General features: G+C 36.6%; 5 protein-coding genes and 1 long non-coding RNA gene across 9 annotated transcripts; 4 read left to right on the top strand and 2 right to left on the bottom strand.

The window, feature by feature from the left end:
- Positions 1-387: 387 nt before the first annotated feature.
- Positions 388-2,071, bottom strand: LOC111466889 (protein ALP1-like). Its single transcript, XM_023111573.1, has one exon. The coding sequence runs from the start codon at positions 2,011-2,013 to the stop codon at positions 595-597; it is 1,419 nt and encodes a 472-aa protein (XP_022967341.1). The 5' UTR covers positions 2,014-2,071; the 3' UTR covers positions 388-594.
- A 3,618-nt stretch (positions 2,072-5,689) lies between these two features.
- LOC111467846 lies at positions 5,690-7,089 on the top strand (the record flags this gene model as incomplete). The annotated part of the gene is made up of 4 exons (XM_023112904.1): positions 5,690-5,861; positions 6,234-6,317; positions 6,408-6,611; positions 6,736-7,089. Coding segments are annotated over 4 exons (555 nt in total), but the record flags the coding sequence as incomplete, so codon positions are not given.
- Positions 7,090-7,447: 358 nt separating this feature from the next.
- LOC111467879 lies at positions 7,448-8,970 on the top strand. Its single transcript, XR_002714628.1, has 3 exons — positions 7,448-7,646; positions 8,034-8,132; positions 8,260-8,970. It is a non-coding gene; the product is annotated as an uncharacterized LOC111467879 (long non-coding RNA).
- A 538-nt stretch (positions 8,971-9,508) lies between these two features.
- On the bottom strand, positions 9,509-11,995 carry LOC111466967 (glycylpeptide N-tetradecanoyltransferase 1-like). Of its 3 annotated transcripts, none has more exons than XR_002714466.1 (3): positions 11,849-11,995; positions 9,988-11,518; positions 9,509-9,891 (listed from the first exon to the last, which is right to left on the bottom strand). XR_002714466.1 is itself a non-coding variant. In XM_023111664.1 (2 exons), exon 2 carries the CDS (start codon positions 11,465-11,467, stop codon positions 10,163-10,165), a length of 1,305 nt encoding a protein of 434 aa, XP_022967432.1. In that variant the 5' UTR covers positions 11,468-11,527; positions 11,849-11,995; the 3' UTR covers positions 9,509-10,162. The 3 variants fall into 3 exon arrangements, 1 of the variants encoding a protein (XP_022967432.1); XR_002714464.1 differs by having other exon boundaries at positions 9,988-11,527; XM_023111664.1 differs by having other exon boundaries at positions 9,509-11,527.
- A 1,010-nt stretch (positions 11,996-13,005) lies between these two features.
- On the top strand, positions 13,006-21,902 carry LOC111467097 (THO complex subunit 6). Its single transcript, XM_023111888.1, has 13 exons — positions 13,006-13,424; positions 15,007-15,032; positions 15,120-15,218; positions 15,657-15,733; positions 15,961-16,006; positions 17,951-18,011; positions 18,123-18,176; positions 18,305-18,385; positions 18,639-18,678; positions 19,146-19,261; positions 20,426-20,536; positions 20,826-20,942; positions 21,528-21,902. The coding sequence occupies exons 1-13, from the start codon at positions 13,230-13,232 to the stop codon at positions 21,615-21,617; spliced, it is 1,113 nt and encodes a 370-aa protein (XP_022967656.1). The 5' UTR covers positions 13,006-13,229; the 3' UTR covers positions 21,618-21,902.
- A 610-nt stretch (positions 21,903-22,512) lies between these two features.
- On the top strand, positions 22,513-25,190 carry LOC111467745. 2 transcript variants are annotated; one of them, XM_023112789.1, is made up of 2 exons: positions 22,513-23,233; positions 24,529-24,807. In XM_023112789.1, the coding sequence occupies exon 1, from the start codon at positions 22,849-22,851 to the stop codon at positions 23,215-23,217; it is 369 nt and encodes a 122-aa protein (XP_022968557.1). In that variant the 5' UTR covers positions 22,513-22,848; the 3' UTR covers positions 23,218-23,233; positions 24,529-24,807. The 2 variants fall into 2 exon arrangements, with proteins under 2 accessions (XP_022968557.1, XP_022968547.1); XM_023112779.1 differs by lacking the exon at positions 24,529-24,807 and adding an exon at positions 24,879-25,190 and having other exon boundaries at positions 22,514-23,233.
- The last annotated feature ends 137 nt before the right edge of the window (positions 25,191-25,327 follow it).

Below are 25,327 nucleotides of genomic sequence, written 5' to 3' on the forward strand. Positions count from 1 at the left end.
CTAATTTCCTAACCGATCCACACATATTGGCTTTTATGAGTCAAAACTTATGTCAATTCCATCATGTTACAATGGGTTATTAGGATGGTTTGTTAATTGACATTGTTATCATTTTCAACAAATTATTCGCATTTTTTCAGTGGATTTTGCGATTGTGTGACACTCTTCTCCAACATCGAGTGGCTAATTTGGGTTCATGATACCTACAGCCGGACAATATATGCTCAATCTTCCCAGGAATCCCTTTTTCTCATGGAGGAGCCCGTCACACTCACTTTTTTCGGTAGCATGATGGATAAAAAGCTGTAAAAAGACGAGAAGTCAGAGCTTTTGTACTCTTTCTTTGTGTAGGACGAGGGAATGCATTGAGGCTGCGAACAACAAGACTATAACTCAAATTTGGCTTTTCTCTCCACGAGACGAGCCCGGTGCATTGTGTCGATGGATAAGAAAATGGAGTAGGATTGTAAAAAATTACAAGTATACATTCAAAGTCACTTATTTTAACCATGACTATGCCAATCTATAGCCAAAAAACAATGTAAAAGCTTATAAAAAACAGAGCTTCAGTGTACGAGGATAAACTAGAACTCCCTAAAGAAACCCAGTCCCAGCGAGCCCATGGTGCAGAAGATTATGAGAAATATGATCTCTAGCTAGAATGGCGCTCGCAGATCTAACCCCATTGTTCTCCGGCACCATTTCATCATCAAAAAACTCAAATTTCAGCTCTGGATCGAACCTTTCTTTCCTCATCTCGCAAATATTATGAAGAACACAGCAAGCTCCGAGCACCACCGGCAGCTCCTGCAGCTTCACCTCTGTCCTCTTCTGCAGGCAAGTCCACCGCCCCTTCAGCCGCCCGAACGCCGCCTTCGCCGCTCCCTGAATCTCCGATACCTTCTCGTTGAAAGCGTGTTGCGTCCATGTCAAATTCTGCGCTGAATACGGCACCAAAAGCCAATCCGTTAATGGGTACCCTGAATTTCCGACGATGCTGACATCCTTCAAAAGACCCATGTTTGCCCTTTCGAAAAGGGCGGATTTTTCAAGAACTTGATCGTCCGGCATGGATCCCGGCCACCCGATACATACGTCGGTGAACACGCCGGCGGGATCCACGACGCCTTGCACGGTGATGGAATATGATGTTTTTTGGTTGCGTTCCGTGTGGCGTTTGTTGAAATAAGCGGCGACGTTGTTTTTGGGTGCGATTATTGGGATATGGGTCGTGTAAATTGAGCCACCGACCTTGGGAATTCCTGAAATCGACTCGAATTCTTGCTTGATTTTCGCTAATTTTGAATCCTCCGGCCATTGCAGGAATTTCGGCATTAGAACTTTCCGAATTGCAGAACAGACCTCAAGAACCAATTTATGGCAGGTCGAGATTCCAAGCCCAAACCGTTTCGACACTAGCCGGAGCGGCTCGCCGGTAGCCAACCGCCATATACATACCGCAACCCGCTGCCGGACCGGAATCGCGACACGAAGCATTGTGTCTTTTTTCATTACCGTCGAGTCCAATTCCTGACAGATCATATCGAATGTCGCTTTACTCATTCTAAAAGCCCGCCGGAATTCCTCATCGGGGAAATCCGGGTGATTGCATTGGTCCCACCAATCCTTGGATCTATCCTTGACCCATAGTCGCCGGTGCTGTGTTCCAGCACCACCCTTCGCCGGAGACGAATGGGTATTTTCCGGCGTTGCACGGCGGGGCTTTTTAGCTACGAATTGAGTCAAATTCTCATCGAAAACCTGGAATTCGGGCTTTTGTTCCATAATCCAGTGTTGTTGTTTGTCATCGTCGAACCAGAAGGGGAGCTTTAATAACTCGTCGTCGTCGAAAGAAGTCTTGTTGAATTGAGTCTGGTCATCGTCGTCGTCGTCTTGTCGGCGCCGCTTTTTGGGGCTGTAATTCACACTGAAATTGTCGTCCATTTCAGAGAAGAGGTTGAAGATGGGCAACAAATCGTCCTGATTAAGAAATGGGAACGAGCTAATTTCCATGAAAGATTAAATTTTTGGAATTGGGTATGAACGGAAGACAAAGGAAGTGAGTATGAGATTTGGGGGAAATGGATCATATTTATATGAACGGAGAAGGAAATGAAATTGGGAAGCGTGTGGGGGAGTGGGGACGCGTAAAGGATAGTTTGACGGCGACTGGGGAGTGGGACCCATTTCTTTTATTATTATTTTATTGTTTTTTTTTTAATTATATATATATATATATATATATATATATATTGGGTTAAGGGATTTGGCTGGGTTGAGGAAGATGGAGCCGAAGGTTCCGGCTTTCTTTACCTTTTGGTCACACAGGGAACGCGTTCACGCGGACCACCCAGCCGCGTTGGGCTGGAAATGGCTTGGGATCCACGAACCTTCTTCCTTGTTTATGCGTATATTCTATTATTTTTATATTGCTTCTATGGATTGCTATAAAAACACGTGGAATTTTCATTTATGAAATTAAAATATTTGTTATTTTTCGGTTGAGTGTTACCCTCGGTGAGAGTCTGTTAGCTGAAAGCATCATTATTAGCTTACGCTCTGATCTGAGTAACATGGAGCATATGGAATCCCGTCTAGAGTTCTTACTACTCGGGCTTGAGTTGTTACCATCAACACCAAACAAAGAAGTTTTATTCTGTAGGGAGACTGCGAATAACTCTAGGTGGAATGGACACTCGAGAGCGGGAAACTTTCCGATCACTTTTATAACTAGTAAGAAAACTAAACAAAACATGGTTTTATCTTCCATAGGTTTTGTAACACCTCGAGTCCACGACTAGTAAATATTCTCCTCTTTGAGCTTTCTCTTTTGGGTTTCTTAACAAGATTTTAAAAATGTGTATGCTAGAGGGAGCTTTCCACACCCTTATAAATAATGTTTCGTTCCCTTTTCCAACCGATGTGGAATCTTACAATCCACCCTTTCTCGGGCCCGTGTCTAGTAAATAGTGCAAGACTCCGTTATGCTTTGATGAAGTAGGGGAAAGTGAATTGGTGGGTCCTGAATTAGTCTAAGTTACCAACGAAGCAATGCAAAAGATTCGTGCAAGAATGTACATTGTTCAGGAAATGCTCAAATATGACAATATCTGCTAACAGTGGGCTTGACTTGTTATAGGTTTCTATATATCAATTACGAAAGCGGATACATCTAGTCAAGTAAATCAGACTTGGACAATACCGCACACCAAACTGAACAATAAACAACTGAAAATTCTCATTTGGGAATAACCATCAATCATGCTAAAATAAATTGAGTCGGGAGTTTGTAATTTTCGTGTAAGCGTTCTCTCTTATTTATACGAGTACTAATCACATTGCTTCCGTAATAGATTTTAACCTAAGTTAAAAAAAAAAATATATATATATATATATATATATATAGTCAAACATGTCTGAGATAAATTTAATTAAAATATTATATAGTGCGGACAGTTAGTTGACTTGCCAGCCATTTGACCAACCTTCTTGTAAAAACTAATCTAAAAATAAACTTAAAAAAGTCAAATGGATACAAACAATACTTTATTTTAAAATAATATTACTGTTTTACAGTTAAACATTATTTTCAGTAATTATAATTGTCTCCAAAAAATTGAAATATTTATAATCTTGTGTTTGTTTTTTCATCCATTGTTTACAATAAATAAATTATAGGCTTAATTTAAAAAAAGAAAAAGAAAAAGAAGAAGTAATTAAATAATTAATATTTAACGAAGTCTTAATTAAATAATTTGACTGGAATTAATCAAATGGTCGACAGTTGGTAAGACTAATTACTTTATTTTATAAATGAATTTTGACTTTTTTTCAATTTGAGTTTAATTAAACGAATAATAATAATTATTATTATTATTTTCCATCTAATATATGGAATTAAAAAAAAAAAACCAAAATTCATAATTTAAATAAGAATAAACGTGAAGGAATCACAGCTGACGCAAGAGGTTGGGGTCATATAGCAATCATACTTACGTCATAAATACATTTCAATAAAAATTAAAATAAATTTTTATATTTGAACATGTAATTTTAAAAAGGCATTTGAAGGGGAGTTGACCATTGACAAACAAAGCCAGTATTGATTTCAAGTGGGAGATTAGAAAGAGTTAATTAAAGTTTAATGACTAAATTATTATAAATAGACTGAATTAAAATATAAATATTAGATTGTTAATTTAAAGTTTATATAGTTTATTAAACCCTAATTTAGCTTTATAAAAACTCATAACAATATTATAAAATTGAACTAAAAAATAATAAAAAAATATTATAATGTCAATCATGGCTTTTTTTTAGCCAAAAATACTTAATGACAAAAGAAAAAAGGAATTTTGGACCCACATTAATAGCTTAATGATGAAATGTATATATATATATATTTTATTTTCAAATTAGGGAACGGTTAAAATATGGAAATAAAACAAGGCAAGCCCCCATTTAAAACGTGATCATAAAACTGAAAAACTGACAAAAAAAAAAAAAAAAAAGTTGTCACGTGGAAAATGTTTTTTTGTCGTTTTATTTATCCTTATCCGTCCACTTGTTTTTCCTTTGGTCCTCAAATTTCACTGTCGTTCGTACTTTTAAAATTAATTAAATAAATAAATTCCTTTGCTTTCTTCAATGTTTAATCTTTTTTTAGTACAAGTTAAAAGTAATGATTTCCATCTAGGAATTATATTAATTATTATTATTATTATTATTGAAAACGGAATAAAACATTTTAAAACAAATTAAATGTTTTTTCAATAATTTAGTCTGATTTTTTTTTTTTTTTAAGATTATCATAAAACTCCAAAACTTTAATGTTTTGGGTAAGTTTTCTAAAGAATTAATTTGAGTGAAATTTTTAATTTACTTAAATTTGGGATTTTTTTTTAATTTATAAAATTTTAAAATTTAAATTCTTTAAACATAAAAATAAAATTTATATTGAATTAATTAATTAATTTTTAAAATATAAAGTTTGAAATCTTCGTCAAGATAGTCAGAGGCGGAGCCGAGCAGTGGCCTTAACTGATTTGTGAACCAGGCGCTAGGAACTGGCGATTTGGGCCTCTTAGGGCTTTGTACATCAAGTAGATACAGCGACGGCCTAATTTCTGCTCTAAAATGGCGTCCCTTCTTAGCCCATCAACGCCACCATCCGCCAGTCTTCTGAAACAAAAGGTTTCCTTGTCTACTCCAGTTTCTCCGGTTGTATTGAAGCCGAAAACTTCAACTAGTGTCTTTTTATCGTTTATCTATTGTTTTCTAATCGTTTTGATTGTGTTTATGCTACTTACAGCATAGTATTTGAGTTGTAGATTGTCGAGTGTTTGTAGATTGTAATGAAAATGAGTGCGAATTTAGTAGTGGAAATTTTTGTAGAGCTAGAACGTGCACCAATCGGGAGGAAATTAATGAAAACAATTAAAATATCTTCATTTTCAGAGTTGGTAGTTCTCTAATTTGGAATGGATTGTAATTTTTTTTGGTTAATGTGTTCCATTATTCTTGTTTTTTTTTTTTTTTTTTTTTTTTTTTTTTTTTTTTTTTTTTTTTTTTTTTTTTTTTTTTTTTTTTTTTTTTTTTTTTTTTTTTTTTTTTTTTTTTTTTTTTTTTTTTTTTTTTTTTTTTTTTTTTTTTTTTTTTTTTTTTTTTTTTTCTTCTGAAGAACAGGTGAGTCTGCTCAATTTCAGTTCTGTATCTACAAACTCATCATTCAAATGTTACGGGAAAATGGGAAGGACTGGTGGTTGTCGGAATTTGCTTTACAACAAGAGCCAAAGAGGGGGGTATTGAACCAGACGTGCTTGAGAAAGACAAAGAGCCAATTGAANTTGATGTTCATAATGGTAGCTTTCATACTCTAAAGATTTGCCTATCTATTGTCTACATGATCATGTGTGTCACATATGCTCAAGTACTTGAAATCACTTTTGCTGGACAAATTCGACTGCTTCTTATTAAGTAATTTATACACTTTCAAAGCTTTACATGAATTTGAAGGAAACCACAATTCATTCCTGTGGTGGTATCTACAACATTCAACAACTAGTTGTTTGGATGGGGGAGGAGCTCATGAATTTGAAGGAAAAAGAGTATTGTCAATGTTTTTAGATTAAGAATAAGATGATATTTGTGTACCATTTGACTCTCTTTTAGTGTACATTGTTTCCTCTTTCTTTTGTTTGGAGATATGTTTACTGAGTTCTAATGTACTATAGATATTGGAGCTGTTGGCGTTCACCATGTTGGAGTGCTTTGTGAGAATCTTGAGAGGTCACTTCACTTTTATTTAAACATTCTAGGTAAGTCAATTCTCCATGGACCACTATTTGTCATCAGTAATGTTGAATACTCATTGGAAATATACATTTAAATGATGAATTCAACTGTAGGTCTTAAAATAAACGAGGCGAGGCCACACGACAAGCTTCCTTATAGAGGTGCTTGGTTGTGGGTGGGTGCTGAGATGATCCATTTAATGGAACTTCCAAATCCTGATCCTATGTCTGGGCGACCTGAACACGGAGGTCGGGACCGTCATACTTGTATTGGAATTCGGGATGTATCGAAGTTGAAAGTGATCCTTGATAAAGCTGGTAACAATCTTCCCTTAACATAGCTGAATAGTTTGTTACTTTTCACGTTACAAGACATAAATGGTAATTATTTTGTATGCCATAGTAAGAATATGGTTTCATATTTTCCTGCTGGGTCTTGTAGGTATTCCCTATACGCTTAGCAAGTCAGGAAGGCCAGCAATCTTTACAAGAGATCCAGATGCAAATGCTTTAGAATTTACTCAAGTGGATGACTAATTTAGTTCTTATCCAATAAACTCTTACTACGAGCTTCAATTATCTGTGAAGCACCTCAGGATCTTGAGATCACTGAAAAGGTCAGTTGCAATATACTAGGATTTGAGATCAAACATCATGATATCATCTTATTGCACGGAAACAAGAATATGATTGTAAGTATGCATGTTATGTATAAATAAGGCAGTAGTATGCTATGAATGTATAGACCTAGCATCTTCTGTTCTTAAAAGATTCTCTGTATTTTTCTCTTCTTTTGTTAAGCCAGAATATTAGTGATGTCTCGGAGTTCTACTGACTGATTTAATCTTTGAGGCTTCCTTTGAAGGATACAGAAGAAGCTGTGGGTAATTGTTTTTAACTTTGAAAGGGTAGTTTAGAAACGGAAGAAAACACAGTGTTACTGAAACTGTGAGGTCCCACAACGGTTGGAGTGGGGAACAAAACATTCCTTATAAGGGTGTGGAAACTTCTCCTTCATAGAGCGTTTTAAAACCGTGAAGCTGACGACGATACGTAACAGGCTAAAATAGACAATATCTGCTAGCAGTATGCTTGGGCTCTGTCCTTAGAGTAATTTTTTTTTAATCATTTACAAATACTACTAATCTTTCTATAAGAAAGAAAAGGCAATACTCTTTATATTTCAGGCCTTAGACCCTTTACTTATCTCAGAGTATTATTTGATTTCATAGTATTTATTGTCATAATCTTGTGGGATACCTGATGTGTTACCTGAACTTTTAGTTTTAAAAATGCTGAAGCTTAGAGGAATTGGATTTCAGAGACCCAATCTTCAGAAGGGAATTGGGAAAGGTATTTCTAAACTGTAATGTTATTGATTCGATGTATTGTTGGTCTAATGTTGTAGTAGAGAATTAAACAAAGAATTTGGGTAGTTTTGTATGGTCAATCTATTGGTTGTCACATTGAATAATTTGCTTTGCTAATTGGGAATTGTTAATCTCTTTAGACTATTAAAAGTAAATTAATAAATAAAGAATAGTGATGTAGAAAATTATAGTTTATGTATTATGGAACCAATGCGATGTGGACACATAGCAATCAAGTCACTAGAATTTAGAGAGAATAATTAACTTAGATGTCACATTAAGACAACTTTGACAGAAAGGGGGAGACAGCATTTATGCTTTGGGATATACAGCAGGTAAATTTGCTAATTACCATTTCCTATTCTTTTAGAAATCATCTTTCTGATTGCCTGCCTTCAAGTTGTTGGATGGAGCATTTGATACCACATGGAAACTCATTATTGCTCGTTTTATATCAACTGTCTTTGAGGTGATTTGCTTCTTCCTATATGAATCTAGTAACAGAGATTGTCTTTGAGGTGATTTGCTTCTTCCAATATGAATCTAGTAACAGAGATTCCCGGTAAGTAGTGACATATTTTTACCTTGATTGGTAGAGTTGGATTTTGTGAGATACCATGTCGGTTGGAGAGGAGAGGAGAATGAAATATTCTTTCTAAGGGTGTGGAAATCTCTCTCAAGCAGACGCGTTTTAAAAACCCTGAGGGGAAGCTTGAAAGAAAAAATCTAGACAGGACAATATCTGCTGACGGTGGACTTGGGTCATTACAGATTCTTAGTACATGTGCTTGTGCCTTAGTCAGATGAGCTCATAAAAGAATCTATTTAACCGCACCAAAGATCGAAGAAAACACCACACCCGTACGAAACTGTTAAGGGAAAGGAGCTGGATAACTCAGTTGAGTTGCTTTTATGAGCTTACCCTTAAGGCTTAGCCAGGTTCCTTCGGTGAAAACTCCCACTCTTTGAAGAGCCTAGAAGTTGCCTGCTCCGTTGGTGGATGAGGCCATCACTGTATTGTATTGCATTCTCGAATGAGTGTTGCTTTTAAATAGCATTGGAATGAACTCATTGGTGCGCGAATAAAGCTTGGGTGAACTCCTACTCTTTGAAAGGCCTAGAAGCAACCTGCTCAATGAGGTTAGTGGATAAGCTCATGGGATTTCTCAAACGAGTGTTTGCTTTTAAATAGCATTGACATGAAGTCATAGGATTGTTGTGAATGAATCTTGAGCGAACTCTTACACTATGAAGAGCCATGCAGCTTTCACATGGCTCGATGATGCTTGACAGATGAGCTTGTATACTCTGTCTGATTTCCCAAATAAGTGTTTTCTTTCAAGTAACGTTGAAATGAATTAATTGAACTGTTCAAGTAGTGTTGAAATGAACTAATTGAACTGTTGCAAATAAAGTAAGTGAGACGCTATGGAAGAAGCGACCTAACCTTACCATGTTGGGTTGACATGAGGGCGAGCTCACAAGACTGCCTTATGAGTTCATGCTCTCGAAAGATTGTGGAAGCTCATCCATCAGATAAGCTAATTGGCCGAGCTAGCCCACTGGGACCTTTTAGATAACCTCATGTTCTTGAAAGAATGTCAAAGCTCAAGTGTGGCTAGCTAGCCTTGTCACATGCTGTTAAATGAACTCAGTTCAAGTGGGATTTTGGTCGATCTTCCTAGTCAAATTTGTAGATTTTCAGAATGACCAATTCAGTTTTGTGAAATTCAAATTCATAATTGGATTTTTACGACTCATAACTTCAATTATGCATCAGTTTACTTATTCCATTCGCCAGTCTTGCAGATCTCAGACAAGGGTTTAAACATTTCTAACCAAATCTTGGACCGAATGCTTACAAAGTTGTATTAATTGAGTCAAACAAAACAAAACAAGACAAAAACAAGACAAAAACAAGGACATCTTAAAGGATAAAGATTTAGCCAACGACATGAATAAGAAACTTTAAGTTAAATAATAATCTATTCAAACAACTCTTGCTTAGAACAAAATCGTGTTAGTAGAAATGATTCACTTGAACAATCCATTCCCCCACCGAAGCTTAAATGATCTGATCCTCTCTTCTACTCTAAGGGGAAATTTCTTTATTCAATGAAGAACATGGAACGAGTATCTGATTAAGCTTATAAGCACATGCTTGGACTTACAAGTATAGGAAAATGCTGCAATTGTCCATGGTACAAACAGTCTGCATCTGCAAAACCCTGCAAGGATGAGAAAAAAGAAAAGGAAAAGAAGGAAATTAAAATTCTACAGAAATTGGAAAACCAGCAGAGTGAAAAATCTGCAGAACACTTTACATCATCCGGCAATGTTTTTTTCTCTCAATTCTCCAGACGTTTAGTGCTGCCTTAGTGCTTTGCTGTTGACACAGAAGAACAAAACAGAGGAAGAATGCATCATCAAACCTAGCCACCATTAAAAAATGACCAATTTTGTGGTTCACAGTTCAAACCAAAACAGTAATAAATCCAACTATAGCAGTACAAGCCCGAGTTCACTTGGTTTCAATGCATGGCGAATCCGATAATTATACAGGTAATAGTGAAGTTGCCCATCACCCGGACCGAATTTTAGTTCCTTCAGGAAGGACTCATTCTCCATGACATCCAATGCGTTAAAGACATCAAAATCCTTCTTTTTCGCAACAATAAGAGCATCATTCATCAACTGTAACAATGGAGTTTTGGTGGAGACATTGTAATATGAATAAGCGGCCTTCAAAGTTGAGTATGTTTGGTTTCCAAGAATGGATGAAGGAAGAGTGTAAAAGCTGCAGAAGTCAGTGACTTCACGAGTGTATTGACTCTCGACTAAGAAACTGTCTACTACACTCTCCTTGGGAAGAAGCCAATGCTCAACGTCGGTTTCGTCAAAATCTGGTGCAACAGAAAACTGGCTCATGTAATTTCTAAGCAACCTAGTAACAGCAGGGACATCACGAAGTTCCATCTTTCGAAATCCCGGGGTAACCGGTGAATCAGGTAGCTTGTAAAGTTTTATGGTTCGACTCATTGTCATCCTTGCCCCAAGCCTTGAAAACCCAACATCAATGAGCTTCTTTGGGTTTAAAGATCTGTGCCAGTATTGGCAAGTTGTTATTGGGGTTGGAAGAACAACTCCAGCTGTATAAGCCGCTTGCCATATATTTTCCAGGTGAACCCTCCGTGTAACCTCTTTGATCATAACTGGTGCAAGTCTCTTTGATCTAAGCTTCTTATGAACACACAAGAAATTGATCTCTGCCATCTTCACAACATGTTCCCGCACCCGGATTCTAGCAGGGACACCACTGATGAAAGCAACCAGCTTCTTGGAAGCCTTAGCACGAACTCCAATATGCCAGCTTGCGAAGTAGCCTGGAGGTCTCAAAGCCCATCCTAGAAATTCCCTGGAATAGTTGAACCTGAACAAGTTTTCATCATCTTCAACATAATTATTCTTCAAGAGATTGTACACCTCGAGACAGGTCTCTTCAGAGTCCATGTCACATGTTGTCCATTCATAGGCACTAGGAAGATTATAAGGCTCTTGTTTGACCTCAGATAATGGGGTTGGTGGCTCAATTGGCCCTTCAGCCAAACTAGAATCCCCGACGTCCTTGAATTGTCCAACAGGCTGAGTTTCCCAGAATTTGTGTATTTTGCCAATAGACATAGAATCTTGAAGCCTACGAACCATGTTCCCCAATGAGCTCTCATCCTTGGTAATTTGGCCTGCATCATTTTCTTGAACTGCGTTTTCCTTGGGAGCTCCTGAAGAAGTATTGTTATCGTCCATCTCGACAAAATATTTCAACAGTGACAGTCAATCACAATCGTTGCACTTGATCTGAATTACCTGTCAAACCACAGTCCTTAAAATCCTTCGAAAACACCGATGACATGACCAACACAAATTCCAAAGCCAGAATAGGGGAGGGGGAGTCAAATTAAGAACAGAAAAACAGCACACTAGATATAAGGAGATTCAGCAGATCCACAAATGCTATTCTTCCATCTCATCGTCACCATCAGTCGCATGGTGGACGAAACGAAATGAAAGTCAAAAACCAAATAAAGGAAAAGAAGAAAGGGTCTAAGTAAGACAGATTAGGAAACAAAACGAGTAATCGGAATGAGAAAAGGAGGAGAAGGAAGAAGAAGAAGAAAAACGAAGCACCTGAGTTGTGCGAGAACCTTGTGGGTAGAGAGCATCAGATCCGGAAGGCAGAGCTGGAATTTGGTCGTGCCCGGAAATGGATATTAGGGTTCTTCCTCGGTTCAAAGTCCACCTTTTTTTTTTCCTGCTTTAATACGATGGTTGGCTCGCTCTACCATGGCATCGGAGATGCCGATGGGCTTTCGTGAACTGCGAGAAGGGCTTTTGTACGTTTCTGGTTTGGGCCACAATGGAAATAATCATAATTATTAATATTTTAACAAAAAAAAATATATATATAATGATTGATGGCCCTCTCTTTCCGTCCGATATTTATTACTGAATTATAATTTACTATATATATTATATTTGATATTTTATTACAAGATAAATATCTAATATTTGATCATATCTTTCTTCTTTCCATTTATTACTATTTCTATATCTTTATAATTTATTTGATTATAAATAGAGAACTTTCAGAGTGGATTAAGCAAACATTCTCACTACTAATGCATTTTTTAAGCCTTAAAAACAAAATTTGTGAAATGTATTGTGATGATGATTTCACTTGTTTTTCGAGTACGAGGTAATTGTGCGGCTCGAATCGACATAACTTTAAACTGTTCGGATCTAATTGTTTTTTGAGCATGAATGTTTATGTGGTTCAATTTTACTATAAATTTAGATTTCTAATTTAGAGTGTTTACGAGTTTTTGAATATTCCCATTTTTAAAATTGCTGATTAGTACCTGTTGTAGTTACCAACAAGCTTTGCACGATACTAAAACACGGTCTCGAAAAGCTAGTGTTTGGGCAAAGAAACCATATGTTGTTGTAAGTCTCGACTATTCAAACTTTCAGCAATAGTAACGAAAAGTACCATTAGTAGCAGAGCCTTCAAACTAATCACTAATTTAAGATGAGAGAGTGTTTGAAGTATATCTAAGGAATATTGGTCGAGAGAAAAGCTTTGAATGGATAAGATAATTTAGCTTTAAATTTGTATTTGATAAGTAATTTAATACAAATTTAAGAATAACTAAACTAATAATTATTTAATTTTTTGTAGCCAACTTTCTTATAGACTTGGGTGAAATTAGAGGGGGAAAAAATCAGTAAAAACAATCTTCTGCGAACGACATGTCGTATGGTATTTGTCATCCATCGTTCACCAAAAAACGACACGGCAGCTTTAAAGCCAATGCATTCATTGGCTTCACGATCCAGGCAGCCAATTGCTTCGGTAAGTTCCTCCGGCGAGCCGTCGAAGGGCGTCTTCTGATTGTCTGACGCAAATTTTAGCTCTAACGCCGCTGCAACAGAGTTCATAGCTTCGCCATTGTCGTTTTAAGCTAACATTTGAGAGGCTGGAAAAGGAGCCATAGCAAGCGGTCGTAAAATGTTGGGGGACGCGACGAATTGGGACGAGGATGCTTACCGAGAGAGTCTATACAAAGAGAGAGAGGTACAAACTCGGACGGTGTTCAGAACTGCGTGGGCGCCGTCTTTAAGTGGTTGCCCTGAGTCCATCGTGGTCGCCTCCAGTGATGGATCCATTGCCTCTTATTCTATCGCTTCCTGCATCTCTAAGCTGGTAATCTTTTTTATTTTTGGTATTGATATTCATTTTGTTGTTTGTTGTTTGTTTTTTGCTTATTCAATCAGTATTTGAAGGGCGTGGAATAGTGAACCTTAAGGAGGTTGTTCGAGGGCTTCTTTGTTTAGACTGAACTAATAGGTTTGCCAAAGGGCGGGGTAGAAATTCTGAATTCCCAAGCCAAAGAAGGTTACGAGATGCTCTTCTAAATGATAGAAAGAGAATTGAAGAGGCTATAAATGATGATTACAGAAAGGATCATAAAGAGTGAATCTAATAGGAGTTACTAGAATAAGATTGTCCAAAAGACTTCTTCAAGTGGCTCCAGAGGCAATTGTTTGTTATAATCCGCGAATGGCTACAAAAGGCGCTAGCTAGTTGCAATGAAAGGATCTATTTCTTCTTGAGCATCGAAAGGGGGAGAGAGGAGGCCCCTCATATCCTAGAAAAGAGCTGCGTGCCACTTAAAATTTAGAAGCATGAAGTTCCAAATTTTATCGTCGAAGTGATAAGTAGGAAGGGTGGCCATTCGACCCATGAGCGCATTTACAATTGCAACACTTACCGTGGGAGAGGGAACACGAAAGAAATCTCCTTTGAATCTTATCATGAACGTTGATGCCTTTGTGAATTGTGATCAAGCTCTCTTAAGAATAATTTGAGGTATTAAAGATATCTAGGCCAACAAATAGTATATCAAAGGCGAAGAGCCAGTGGAGCTCAATTAAAAGCAGGTATTTGAGTAAAAACTTATGAGAGAAATTCGATAAGGATCGACTGCCACATCCATTTCTCAATATCATTGATGAAAGAGAAATTCAACAAAAGGCTGGTAACATTGGTTCCATGTTCCAAAAATTGTTTTCTAAAATTGAGATCCCAATTGAGAGAAATTGGGTTCCAAGCTTCTTTGATGGGCATACTTTCCTTACATAAAAGGGAGAAAAGTCAGGGGAAAACCAAATAAAGAGGGTCAGAACCAGCCCAATAATTCCTCACGAACTAGTATGCATAACATTGCTAACTGAGCCTTTGGTTCTAAAGGAGATCAAATCTTTGAGAGCATAAATAGCACACTGTGGACCTATTTGGAAGAGTGAAGATAGAACCCGACCTATGGACATCTAAAGTGATGCCATACTTGGCCATAATGAGCTTCCTCCAAAGAGCTTCATTGCTTTCACGCTCGTTTCTTGTGCATGATGGAGATATTTATGAAGTTATAAAGGATGAATCAAATTCTTTAGGAATTAGGATTCTAGGATTCAAATTCTTTCCATTTCCAATAATAAAACTTTGTTTTGAAGGAAGTGGTTTGTTTTATGACCACATTAGTCCTACCCTTCAGTGTTTTATCATGAGTTGTAGAATACTTGCCACTCAATTGATTGATTTAAACAGATATTCAATTACAGAAGCAAAAGAAGTTTACTTTATGGTGTTCAGTGTTTGTGCCCCTGAAAAGTTCCTCTTTCTTCTTGATTAGTAGTCTATACTAGGGTGGTGTGCGTCTTCTTCTCTGTAGTTTAGTACTTTGAATTCCTAACCTGATTACACCTCTTTTTCATGCCTATTTCAGCATTCTGGTTATGGCAATACTAAAAGGCAAGTACATTTTATCTTAGTCTCAATTTATTTTAAAAGTCCTGGCTGCAAACTTGTACTAATGGTTCACGTTGTGCCTTTCTCTAGTTTGCTGGCAGCAGAGCCTCATTGCTTTCTGCAAGGGCACGATGGACCTGCATATGATGTTAAATTTTTTGATGCTGGCGACAATACTTTATTACTGAGGTTTCTCTCAACCCCAGTACTATATCGTTAATTGCATTTGTCATTCCATCGTAATTATCTCAATGCTGATTCTAAAGTTAATTTGAATATCTATGCATGTATGTACGAATGTGTATATGTAGGTAAAATTATAGTTGGGTGCAGAACCAGTCTAATGTTGCTTTTGAGAAAATTAGACCCAATTGAAGATTAATTCTGTTGAGACTGAATGGTTATCAGATCTTTTTTATATTAATCTTCCACAGGCTGCACTCATAGTTTTCCTGAATTAATTGACTTGTACTTGTTTGAGCTTCAACAACTGCCTAAATGCTTTTGATTATTTATTGCATTTGCATTCATTGAAAAGTAAAGATATACCTACAACCTGTAAAATCAACTTAAACAGCAAGATGAACATGTTTGAAATATCTGACTAGTTGTGCACAACATTTTTAGCTGCGGGGATGATGGTCACATTCGAGGATGGAGGTGGAACGAATGCACGGATATAGAGGTGCCTATATATTTGCAAGGTAATAGTCTATAGACGTATTATCTGTAGTAGTAGTAGTGGTAGTAGTGTAGGTTTCATGACCCCGTGAGTAAGGCCTGGCTTTTCATGTGCCTTAGTTTTCTTTGGCTATTTGAACATTCTCTTTTCTTGTTGCTTTCTCATTCATTTAAAATTTTTGTTTTGACTTTATGTATCATTTTATTTTTCAGTTGTTTTAATAACTTCATTCCTTTCTTTTTATTCCAGGTAGTCATATTGAGCCTGTAATGGACCTGATGAATCTTCAATACAAGTAGGTTATCGAAATATTTTGTATTTGTTTCTTAATTTTTCTTTAGCATTCTTTGGTGAATCTTCCAAATGATTAGGTTGTCAAGAAAATGTATAACACTCTACCTGTGCATTTATTATTATATGACAAGTGCCATAAAAGTGCTCTAGAGGCACAAGTGTCCATTACCTTAGATTTTCCTTTCAAATTTCAAGCATAAAGCTCTTCCATGAGCCAATCGTTCACCATTTCAGGGAGGCAAAAAGAAATACCCAACACATTGGCTATGTAGTTCCATGAACGAAATGCAAAATCACGATGGAGGATTAAGTGATTGAAGAGACTCCCCCTTGTTTAAACATAACCTACAACTCGAAGGTGAAAGATACCGTCTCCTAAACTTTCTTTGCAATCTATCATCAATGTTTAGGCCCCTTAACGGTGAGGACTGCAGGATGACTTCTACTTCTTAGGACTTTGGTGCTTCCAAACCATGGTAGTCAGTACCATATTTGCTTTAGTGGGCCAAGAAGAGGGATTTTGGAGTGCCGACTTGTCAGAATAGCCACCTGATCCCTCAAGGGACCAAAGGATTCTATCTACTCCATTCCCTAACTACACCAAATTATACTTCTTCGCAAGAGCCACTCAACTATAAAGCTCTTTATCAAAAAGACCGATTCTAAACCCAAAATTCCAAGCTTGATTATCATTGTCCCAACACTAAGAAGTCGAGCCTTCTTTTTTATTGGAAACCACAAAAAAAGACCATAAAAACTCGCCTTCAATGGAATTTGACCAACCTAGGTGTCTTCACACAATCAAATATTTTTCACACAACTAGCAATAAACCTGCGACTTTTAGATAGATGGATAGATATTCTATTGTCAACAGTAGATTTATGGATCTTTTGTGATCTTGCACACAGCACACTGCCTCTAATTGGAGTAACCAATACCCTTTTTTTTTTTTTTTTTTTTTGTAATTACACCACTCACATCATCAACCTAGATTGGAAGGTAGTTCAAAGGCCAAAGTAATATTAAAATCTGAACTTCAATATATTGTTATTGATATTATACAAAAAGGAAAACGACTGGTTTGCCTTGGATTTATGTTTCATGATATATATATCTGTATTTCTATATATACACACACACACAACTTTCAAGCTGTGATGTCCCACATTGGTTGGGGAGGAGAACAAATCACCATTTATAAAGGTGTGGAAACCTTCCCCTAGCAGATGCGTTTTAAAGCATTGAGGGCAAGCCCGAAAGGGAAAGCCCAAAGAGGACAATATTTGCTAGCGGTGGATCTGGGTCGTTACAAATGGTATCAGAGCCAAACATCGGACGATGTGCCAGCCTTCTTGCTGTTCCCCGAAGGGGGGTAGACACGAGGCGATGTGCCAGTAAGGACGCTGGGCCCCAAAGGGGGTGGATTTGGGAGCGGTCCCACATCAATTGGAGAAAGGAAAGAGTGCCAGCGAGGACACTGGGCCCCGAAGGGGGGTGGATTGTGATGTCCCACATTGGTTGGGGAGGAGAACAAATCACCATTTATAAGGGTGTGGAAACCTTCCCATAATAGACGAGTTTTAAAGCCTTGAGGGGAAGCCCGAAAGGGAAAGCCCCAAGAGGACAATATTTGCTAGCGGTGGATCTGGGCCATTACACAAGCATTGTCTTTTTGACATCTCAATTAGAACTTAAAAAAATTATGTAATCATCTATAATCTATTGACTATTAATTCAGCAGCCATTCTTTTAAAAATGGTCAACATATAATGCAAGGATGCTTTTATTCTTTTCTATAGCTTTTATGACAACTTTATATTTGTCTATATCAGATTTATAAAATCAAGTTGAGGTTAGAATAGATATGTATTTTTTCCCCATTGTGCATGTGATTATCTCTCTAATACTCTTATTCTTTTATATGTATCTATTACTTTCTTCTAGAGGTCCCTGGGGTGCTCTTTCTCCAATCCCTGAAAATAATGCAATTGCTACCAATACGCAGGTTAATAAAACTATTATTTCCCCCTCTTATTCTATACTTTACATTAAGATTAAAAAAAAAGTGTAGGAAGAAGAAGGAACAGATGAGGTGATATCTTATTTTATTTTACAGAGTGGATCCATTTTTTCTGCTGCTGGAGATTCTTGTGCGTATTGTTGGGATTTGGTATGTGTATTTTAAGCTGGATGGTGCAGTCAAAAGTAAATTTTGCACTCAGATCTTTGTTACAGCTAAGAATTAAGTTCCTTCTAACACTTGCTTAGTTTCTGGCTTCTTGGATTTAAAATTTTCAGGAGAGCGGTAAAATTAAGATGGTGTTTAAAGGGCACTCTGACTACTTGCACTGTATAGTTGCCCGAAACACTGTCAATCAAGTACGTTTTTCCTTCTTTTGCTTGGTTATATAATAGATTTTTTTTATCTTGAACTTGATTTCACCTTAAGGAATTGGGGGTCTATTGCTGTGTCCGCCTGTTTTCTCTTTGAATAATAGCTAGGTATGCAAGTGGTAAAGTATGACATTTTCCTATACATCAATGGAAAGCATGAAATTCTTGAGACTTACTATTAATTATTATTATGGCTCCATTTGGCTCCACCTTATTATTTTCACCCCTTGAATTCCAGATCATAACTGGTTCAGAAGATGGTACAGCACGAATATGGGGTAGGGAAACTACTTCTTTCTTTACATACATACATACATACATACACACACACACACACACACACACACACACACACACACACACACACACACACACACACACACACACACACACACATATATATATATATATATATAAGCAGAAGGTCGTGAATCAACATTAGTCATTTTCTACATGCACTTATGTCATGTTTATTGTTAAATGCTATTAGAACAACCATAGTCCATAAATTTGTTGAGCGAGAACATAGTTTAGCATAGTGGTTAAAACTTCTCAAGGAGAACACGGGTGTGAATTCTCTTTGATTGTCTGTCATCAATCAATTTGTAGTTTCTACTTTCTAACTTGTTAAATTTAAGTCGGGACATTTTTTGGTATAAATATTGAAGTTATAAGAGCAAAATTTTGTATCTTATACGTGTCTTTAAAAAATTGTATTTTAAACATGTTTATACTATCAAACAAGATTGCAAGACTGGAAAGTGCATTCAACTAATCGACCCAGCGAAGGATAATAAGAAGCAGAAAGGGAACTTTTCTTGTGTTAGATGCATTGCTCTTGATGCAAGTGAAAGCTGGTTGGTAAGTATTTACTCGATGATCTGGATATTCCCTCTTTTTCTTGTATTGTCTATAATTGGTGTTTGCTTATAGATTTGAATATGGGTTTTTGCACCGCTGTTGTCTTATTTTATTGTTTGGCCTGTTTTCTATTCTTCATCATTTTTAATGAAAACATTTTTTCTTCTTGAAGGAAAATATTTTGGTAATGTTTTTGTATTATAATGTTATCTCCCGTTTTTTTTTTTTTTTTTTTTTTAAAAAAACTTTGTTGTTTGGATCCACATTTAGATTCCAATTATTCTACCTTTTCAGATTTCCTTCAAAAGGAACATCCTAATGATACAGTCAAATATCCTGTCGAACGAGACCATCTATCTGCTTAGCGATTCGATCTCATTTGTCTGTTGATTCTTGCTAGAGTAAACGCCTCCATGCCGATCTTCAAACCAGAGACCTTTTCGAGCAAATACTTCATTTTCAACAACTTGAAAAGCTTTTCCTCGTTAGAAACATTATAAAAGAGCATCAGCAAATGCAAGTGGCTTATATTTATTTTGTTTCTCCAGCTAACCTCTAAACTCACCAGTTGCAAATAACTAATAGAAAAGGAAGATAACTGACCTTACCTTTGCCTCTATTTTCTTATCCTTCCGTTGGTTTTCCATTCAAGAAAAAGAAAAAATAACTTTCTATTTGAAATACAGCCATAAAACAACCTCACCCACTCTTTCCGAATTGCCTTTTTCTTCAAGATGACTTGAATTCATTTCAACTCACAAGCCACATGCCTTTTATATATCAATCTTCAACTTCCAGCCCTTAGAAATCCTCCATTCATCAACAGTCCCATGCTCATTTTTGGATATGATTGTGTACACACTAGTTACCAAGCTAACTGGTCAGAACGTCCATTCTACAGGTCTTTAACCATTTGGGAACCAAACAAATGAAATTTTCGTTGATACACAAATTAGGGATCCCATCCTGAAAAACTGCTTGGTTCAACTTTGAGCATGGCACTTGTAATAGTGTTCCAACTTTTTTAATTTAAATTTAAGTTCTATGCAAAATAGATGAAAAAACTTATAGATGTAAGGTTGACTATCATTTTGCTGAGAATATATCTCTTGCTGTATTGATGGGTACAATGGAGTGATATTCATCTGCTGTATTTTATTTTAGGCCTGTGCTGATGGTCGGAGTTTTTCAGTTTGGAACCTTCCGGCTTCAGATTTCATTTCAAGAACTTTGACCCGTTCTTCAATGCAGGATATGGTTTTTTGTGATAATCAAGTGAGTGATTCTCCTTCTTGAACTATTAGATGATGAGACACGAGAAATATATTTAGATTTCCAAGGTGCTTGTATAATTTAATGTAACAGAGAAGTCATTTGGTATAATTATTGTTGAGATACAAGTTAAGAAGCGTGCATATTATTACACCATAATACGACAGGAGCATAGCCAGGAGTTTCTAAAAATTAAGGCGTGAATATATCAAATTCTGTCATCTTAATATCTCGTGTTAGATCAGATTTTTCTGGCACCATTTTATGTTAATTGTTGATTTTCCTTGTGCAGATACTAGGCGTTGGAGCAGAACCATTACTAACTCGATTCGACATACATGGATCAATTCTCTCAGAAATACAATGTGCCCCTCAATCCGCTTTTTCTGTCGCTGTGCATCCATCTGGCGTATGTTCAACTTATAATTCCTTTTGTCATTTGGTTTTCTGTCAGCCTTCTCTATGGAACTTCTTCATTTCTCTCCATTAAAGGAAGATTAGAAATTACCAATTCCTCTTAATCAATTATTGGGTCTTGAAGCCAACTTAATCAATTATAATTGCTAGTTCCACCTATGGAATTTTTTTATACATATGTTTTCAAAAACTTGTTTTTGTTATGAAATTTGGCTAGCAATCCAAATGATTATCAAACGGGACCTAAAATTGTCACGGCCCTTTTATACCAACCTTGTTGTTCACTTTAGTTTTTATGCCTCTTAAAATCTTATGCCAATGAGCAACTATTTCAGTCATGCCACAATCTGTTCGTATTTCATCCTTAAATCTTAGTGAATCACGCCATAACCATATGTCGGTTCACATATCAGCATATCGGATGCATATCTTCCGTAGGCTTTCATCCAATCTTTAAATAGAACTCCTGTGGGGATAAATTGAATTCAAGCAACTTATAAAATGATGCATAAAAATGATTTTGTGCTTCATTTCTCTATGCTTCTCTCACTCTTGGATGGTTTATTTATCCCTTCAGGTCGCAGCAGTCGGAGGCTATGGTGGTCTCGTGGACGTTATCTCACAGTTTGGAAGCCATTTATGTACATTCTTCTGTCAATACAGATGAATATATATGTATATAATGCGTTGCTTCACCGCAGGAGTTGAGGATGTGTGGGAAATTTGGAGGTGCCTGTATTTGCTTCATGATTTGCCTGTCAAGGGGCTGCAATCCAGAAACTTTCTTCTTGTGGGATGTAGGTAATTAATCTCTTACTTCCAATATGAAGTTCTTGTCCTTAACGTAATTGGTCCCGCTCGAGGATTTTAGTCTAAGAGATGTTAGAAACAACGTGGAGAGTGTTCACAACTTCATAATTTTCAACAAAAAAGTCAGATATTTGAATTATCACTCTTATAAACGGTTGGGTTTTTTTAGTAGTCACTGATTATATGATAATTAGTATAAACATCGAAGATTTGAATAGAGATGACTGACAAATGGACTCCTTGTTAAGTGTGAAACAAGAAGTAAAATGATCGGGGACGACGATTCGTCCGATTCAACCGACTTTTGGATAACAAGAAAGCAAGCTGATTTGTTTTGATCTAGGAAAAACTTAGTTATCCACCAACCCCAGATAATCGTTTGTGAGACAATGTGGTCATAGAAAATTCTTTATAGCTAATGTATATAAATTGAGTTGGTTTGAGGTACGAGCATGAATTCAACTCGAACCTAGTTTAATTGGTTAAGATATTTTATCTGTCTAAAATGTCTATACGCTTAACTCCAACGTGTTATTAAAATCTACCAAGAACGTGTTATTAAAATCTACCAAGAGCAATAACAAGAAAAAAGAAAAAAAAACATTTTCAACAAAATTTAATTTTCATTCATTGAAAAAAAAAAGGAATAAATTGGTAGGGTAATAAATGAACTTGTTCTTCTCAAAATATTTATTGGGTTCAGAATCTTCGGATCAAAACCCTAAAAGAAAAAAATGGTTATGGATATATATATCAAAGAAGACAAAACTGCGTAAAATTTGGCGACTTGGAGTCTGGTCAACTATGAACTTTCGGCTCCTTGATGACCTTTAATTGGGGGAATCCGCTTCCAATTTCTCTCTAATCGCTACCAGACAATCACTACCAGCCGTCGCAACCTCAAATCTCCACTGGCCACGGACGAGGGTTACGTTTCTTTTTCCTCCTTTGAGAAAAGTCATAAAAGGCGTTCGATTCGAGCTCCACTGTTGCAAAAGTTGCACATGAGGTAAATTTCGGGGCTGTCCCTTGTGTGAGAGTTCCTCGAGTGTATCGTAGCTCAAATTCTCGGATCCTGTATCTTGACAATGGAGGATTTCAAATCCAACTCCTATGTGGATGGAAGAATGCAGATTGAGAACTACTATGGAAACGAATCAAGAGGAGGACCGAACGGTTCCGGCGGAATGGGTATGCAAGATTTTCGTTGTTACAGTGCGTCGTATGCTTCGTCTGCGAATCCAACTCAGATGGGGAATGATTTGAAGCTCAAGAAAGGGAAATCGACGAATGGATTCTCGTCGAAGAGCTGGAGTTTCAACGATCCGGAGATGCAGAGAAAGAGGAGGGTTGCTAGCTACAAGGTTTATACTGTGGAAGGCAAAGTCAAAGGGTCTTTTAGAAAGAGCTTCAGGTGGCTCAAGGAAAGATGCTCTCGGATGGTCTTTGGATGGTAACGAGCGGCTTAAATTGGTACCAAGCTTTTTTTTTCCCCACTCTATGTTGTTTAATTAGCTTATAGTTCTGAAAGCCAAGAATCTGTTTCTTGATGTTATTATGAATCTCTTTGAATGTGTAACTATTGTTGGAAGTACAGAATTTTTTTTTTTTTTTTTTCTTCTTTTTTCTCATGAATTGGAGATCATGGCTTTATGAGTAGATATGGATTGTTTGTGTTGCACTTGCTGAAACTTAATTCAGTTATAGAAGAGCCTTAGAATAGACTCCATTCTTGGAAAGAATTGTTGCTTGTCTGCTTACTGTAGGACTTGTCTTCTCTGATGTTTCAACTTGAGGATTTCTGGTTTTCGTGGTTAAGAATTGACATCTTGATGCTTCCATGATGGGTCTGATAAGAATTGTGTTGGGTTGCTGTTTTGTTGTAATGAAACAATTTGCTGTAAAGACATGCCTCTCTTCTTTTTACTTGTATGTATGCCTTGGGTGTGTAAAAAATGAGAGGGGAAACAGTGCCTCATCTTCATTAAGACTTACTAGCACTAGTTATATATGTGTTTAGCCTTGGGTAATGGCTCAAACCCACCGCTAGCAGAAATTGTCCTCTTTGGGCTTTTCCTTCTAGGTTTTCCCTCGAAGTTTTTAAAACGCGTTTGTTAGGGAGAGGTTTCCACACAATTATAAAGAATATATTGTTTCCCTCTTCAACCGACGTAGGATCTCACATACCTTTGTAAAACTTAACCCATAGCACTTGCGACGTCTCCGGCATAAATGCAAGGAGGATGTATAGCTGATATAGGATCTTGGATACCCTAGTAGTCCTAGCCGTAAACGATGGATACTAGGCGCTGTGCGATTCCCAGTCTCATTACCACTCAACAATCCAAATCCAAGAGTGGAGGGGTGTGCAATTTTGGATTAGATTAGTCAAAATGGTTTGCTGAAGAATGATATCACTGCCCTTTTATTTGAGCTTTGGATCCTTTGCTGTGCTCCTCATCATTCACAAACTTGTTTGTCATCTCTATGTCTTTAGCTCCAACCACTCCCTTTTAGTTGAGAAATTATTGGGGGAGACTACCACAGAGTGGTTGTGAATTTGGCAAAAAGTATATGTATGAGAGAAACTAAAAAAAAATCTTCAAATTTGTATCTAGAGGTTACTCGAACGTATGCGAATTTTTGAATCTGCATCCAATTATAGCAACTTCATTGAATAACTTTTCGTGTTAGTTGGTTGGTTATTTTGACACTTCATTACCATCAAATATACATTGAAGATAGTCCTTGTTCGGCCCAACTTTCAGGCACCTTGACTAATCTAACGTCATTTAGCATGCCCAACAACATTAGGCGTAGAATGGAAGGTATCTTTTTTGAGAGCATGTCTTAACTTAAAAGATACAAAGAAAACTTATAAGATATTTGATATGTTGGTGGACCTATAGAACATTTAGATTTCTTTACGAGCTCTTTAATTTGCCTCTTTTTCAGATTTGCTGTTTTCATGAGAATTTTATTTTTGTACGAGTTAAGAATCTTATCTTTATTTTGAGAATATATCCTTGAGATCGCCGAGAACTAAAGCTTTTTTTCATGTTGCATCAATATTTTCTTCGTGTTTAATGACTCCGTTTGTGTTCGGCCCAACTTTCAGGCACCTTGACTAATCTAACATCACAGTAGCATGATCCAACAACATTAGAGGTAGAAAACTTATAGGAATCTTTAATTTGTCTCTTTTGCTGTTTACAAGAGACGAATTAGGAATCTTTATCTTTATTTTTGAGAATATATCTACAACATCAGTGAGAATTAAAGTCTGTTTTTGTGATTAAATTTGCTTCCTTTTTTGGATTTGCTCACAACATCATGTTGTGCATCAATATTTTCTTCATGTTTTGCTGTTCTTAGTGTTGTATTGCCTAGAATGACAACAATAATATTGATATTTTTATGCATCGCAAAATTATTATATATTTTACAATGATTTGTCGTGTATTGAGATCATTATGTAACCTAATATTACATTGATTTATGAACATAATGAGTATGAATGATGGATTATATCATAATTAAGTTATATTACTAAAAGAATTATAACGG

The sequence above is a fragment of the Cucurbita maxima genome, unplaced genomic scaffold (genome assembly GCF_002738345.1).
Source record: "Cucurbita maxima cultivar Rimu unplaced genomic scaffold, Cmax_1.0 Cma_Scf00002, whole genome shotgun sequence".
NCBI lineage: Eukaryota > Viridiplantae > Streptophyta > Magnoliopsida > Cucurbitales > Cucurbitaceae > Cucurbita > Cucurbita maxima.

Coding starts and splice junctions, on each gene's coding strand:
- LOC111466889 (XM_023111573.1), bottom strand. CDS start 2,013: ATGGAAATTAGCTCGTTCCCATTTCTTAATCAGGACGATTTGTTGCCC.
- LOC111466967 (XM_023111664.1), bottom strand. CDS start 11,467: ATGGACGATAACAATACTTCTTCAGGAGCTCCCAAGGAAAACGCAGTT.
- LOC111467097 (XM_023111888.1), top strand. CDS start 13,230: ATGTTGGGGGACGCGACGAATTGGGACGAGGATGCTTACCGAGAGAGT. Junction 16,007..17,950: donor CTGATGAATCTTCAATACAA/GTAGGTTATCGA, acceptor ACTTTCTTCTAG/AGGTCCCTGGGGTGCTCTTT. Junction 18,679..19,145: donor TGGTACAGCACGAATATGGG/GTAGGGAAACTA, acceptor CTATCAAACAAG/ATTGCAAGACTGGAAAGTGC.
- LOC111467745 (XM_023112789.1), top strand. CDS start 22,849: ATGGAGGATTTCAAATCCAACTCCTATGTGGATGGAAGAATGCAGATT.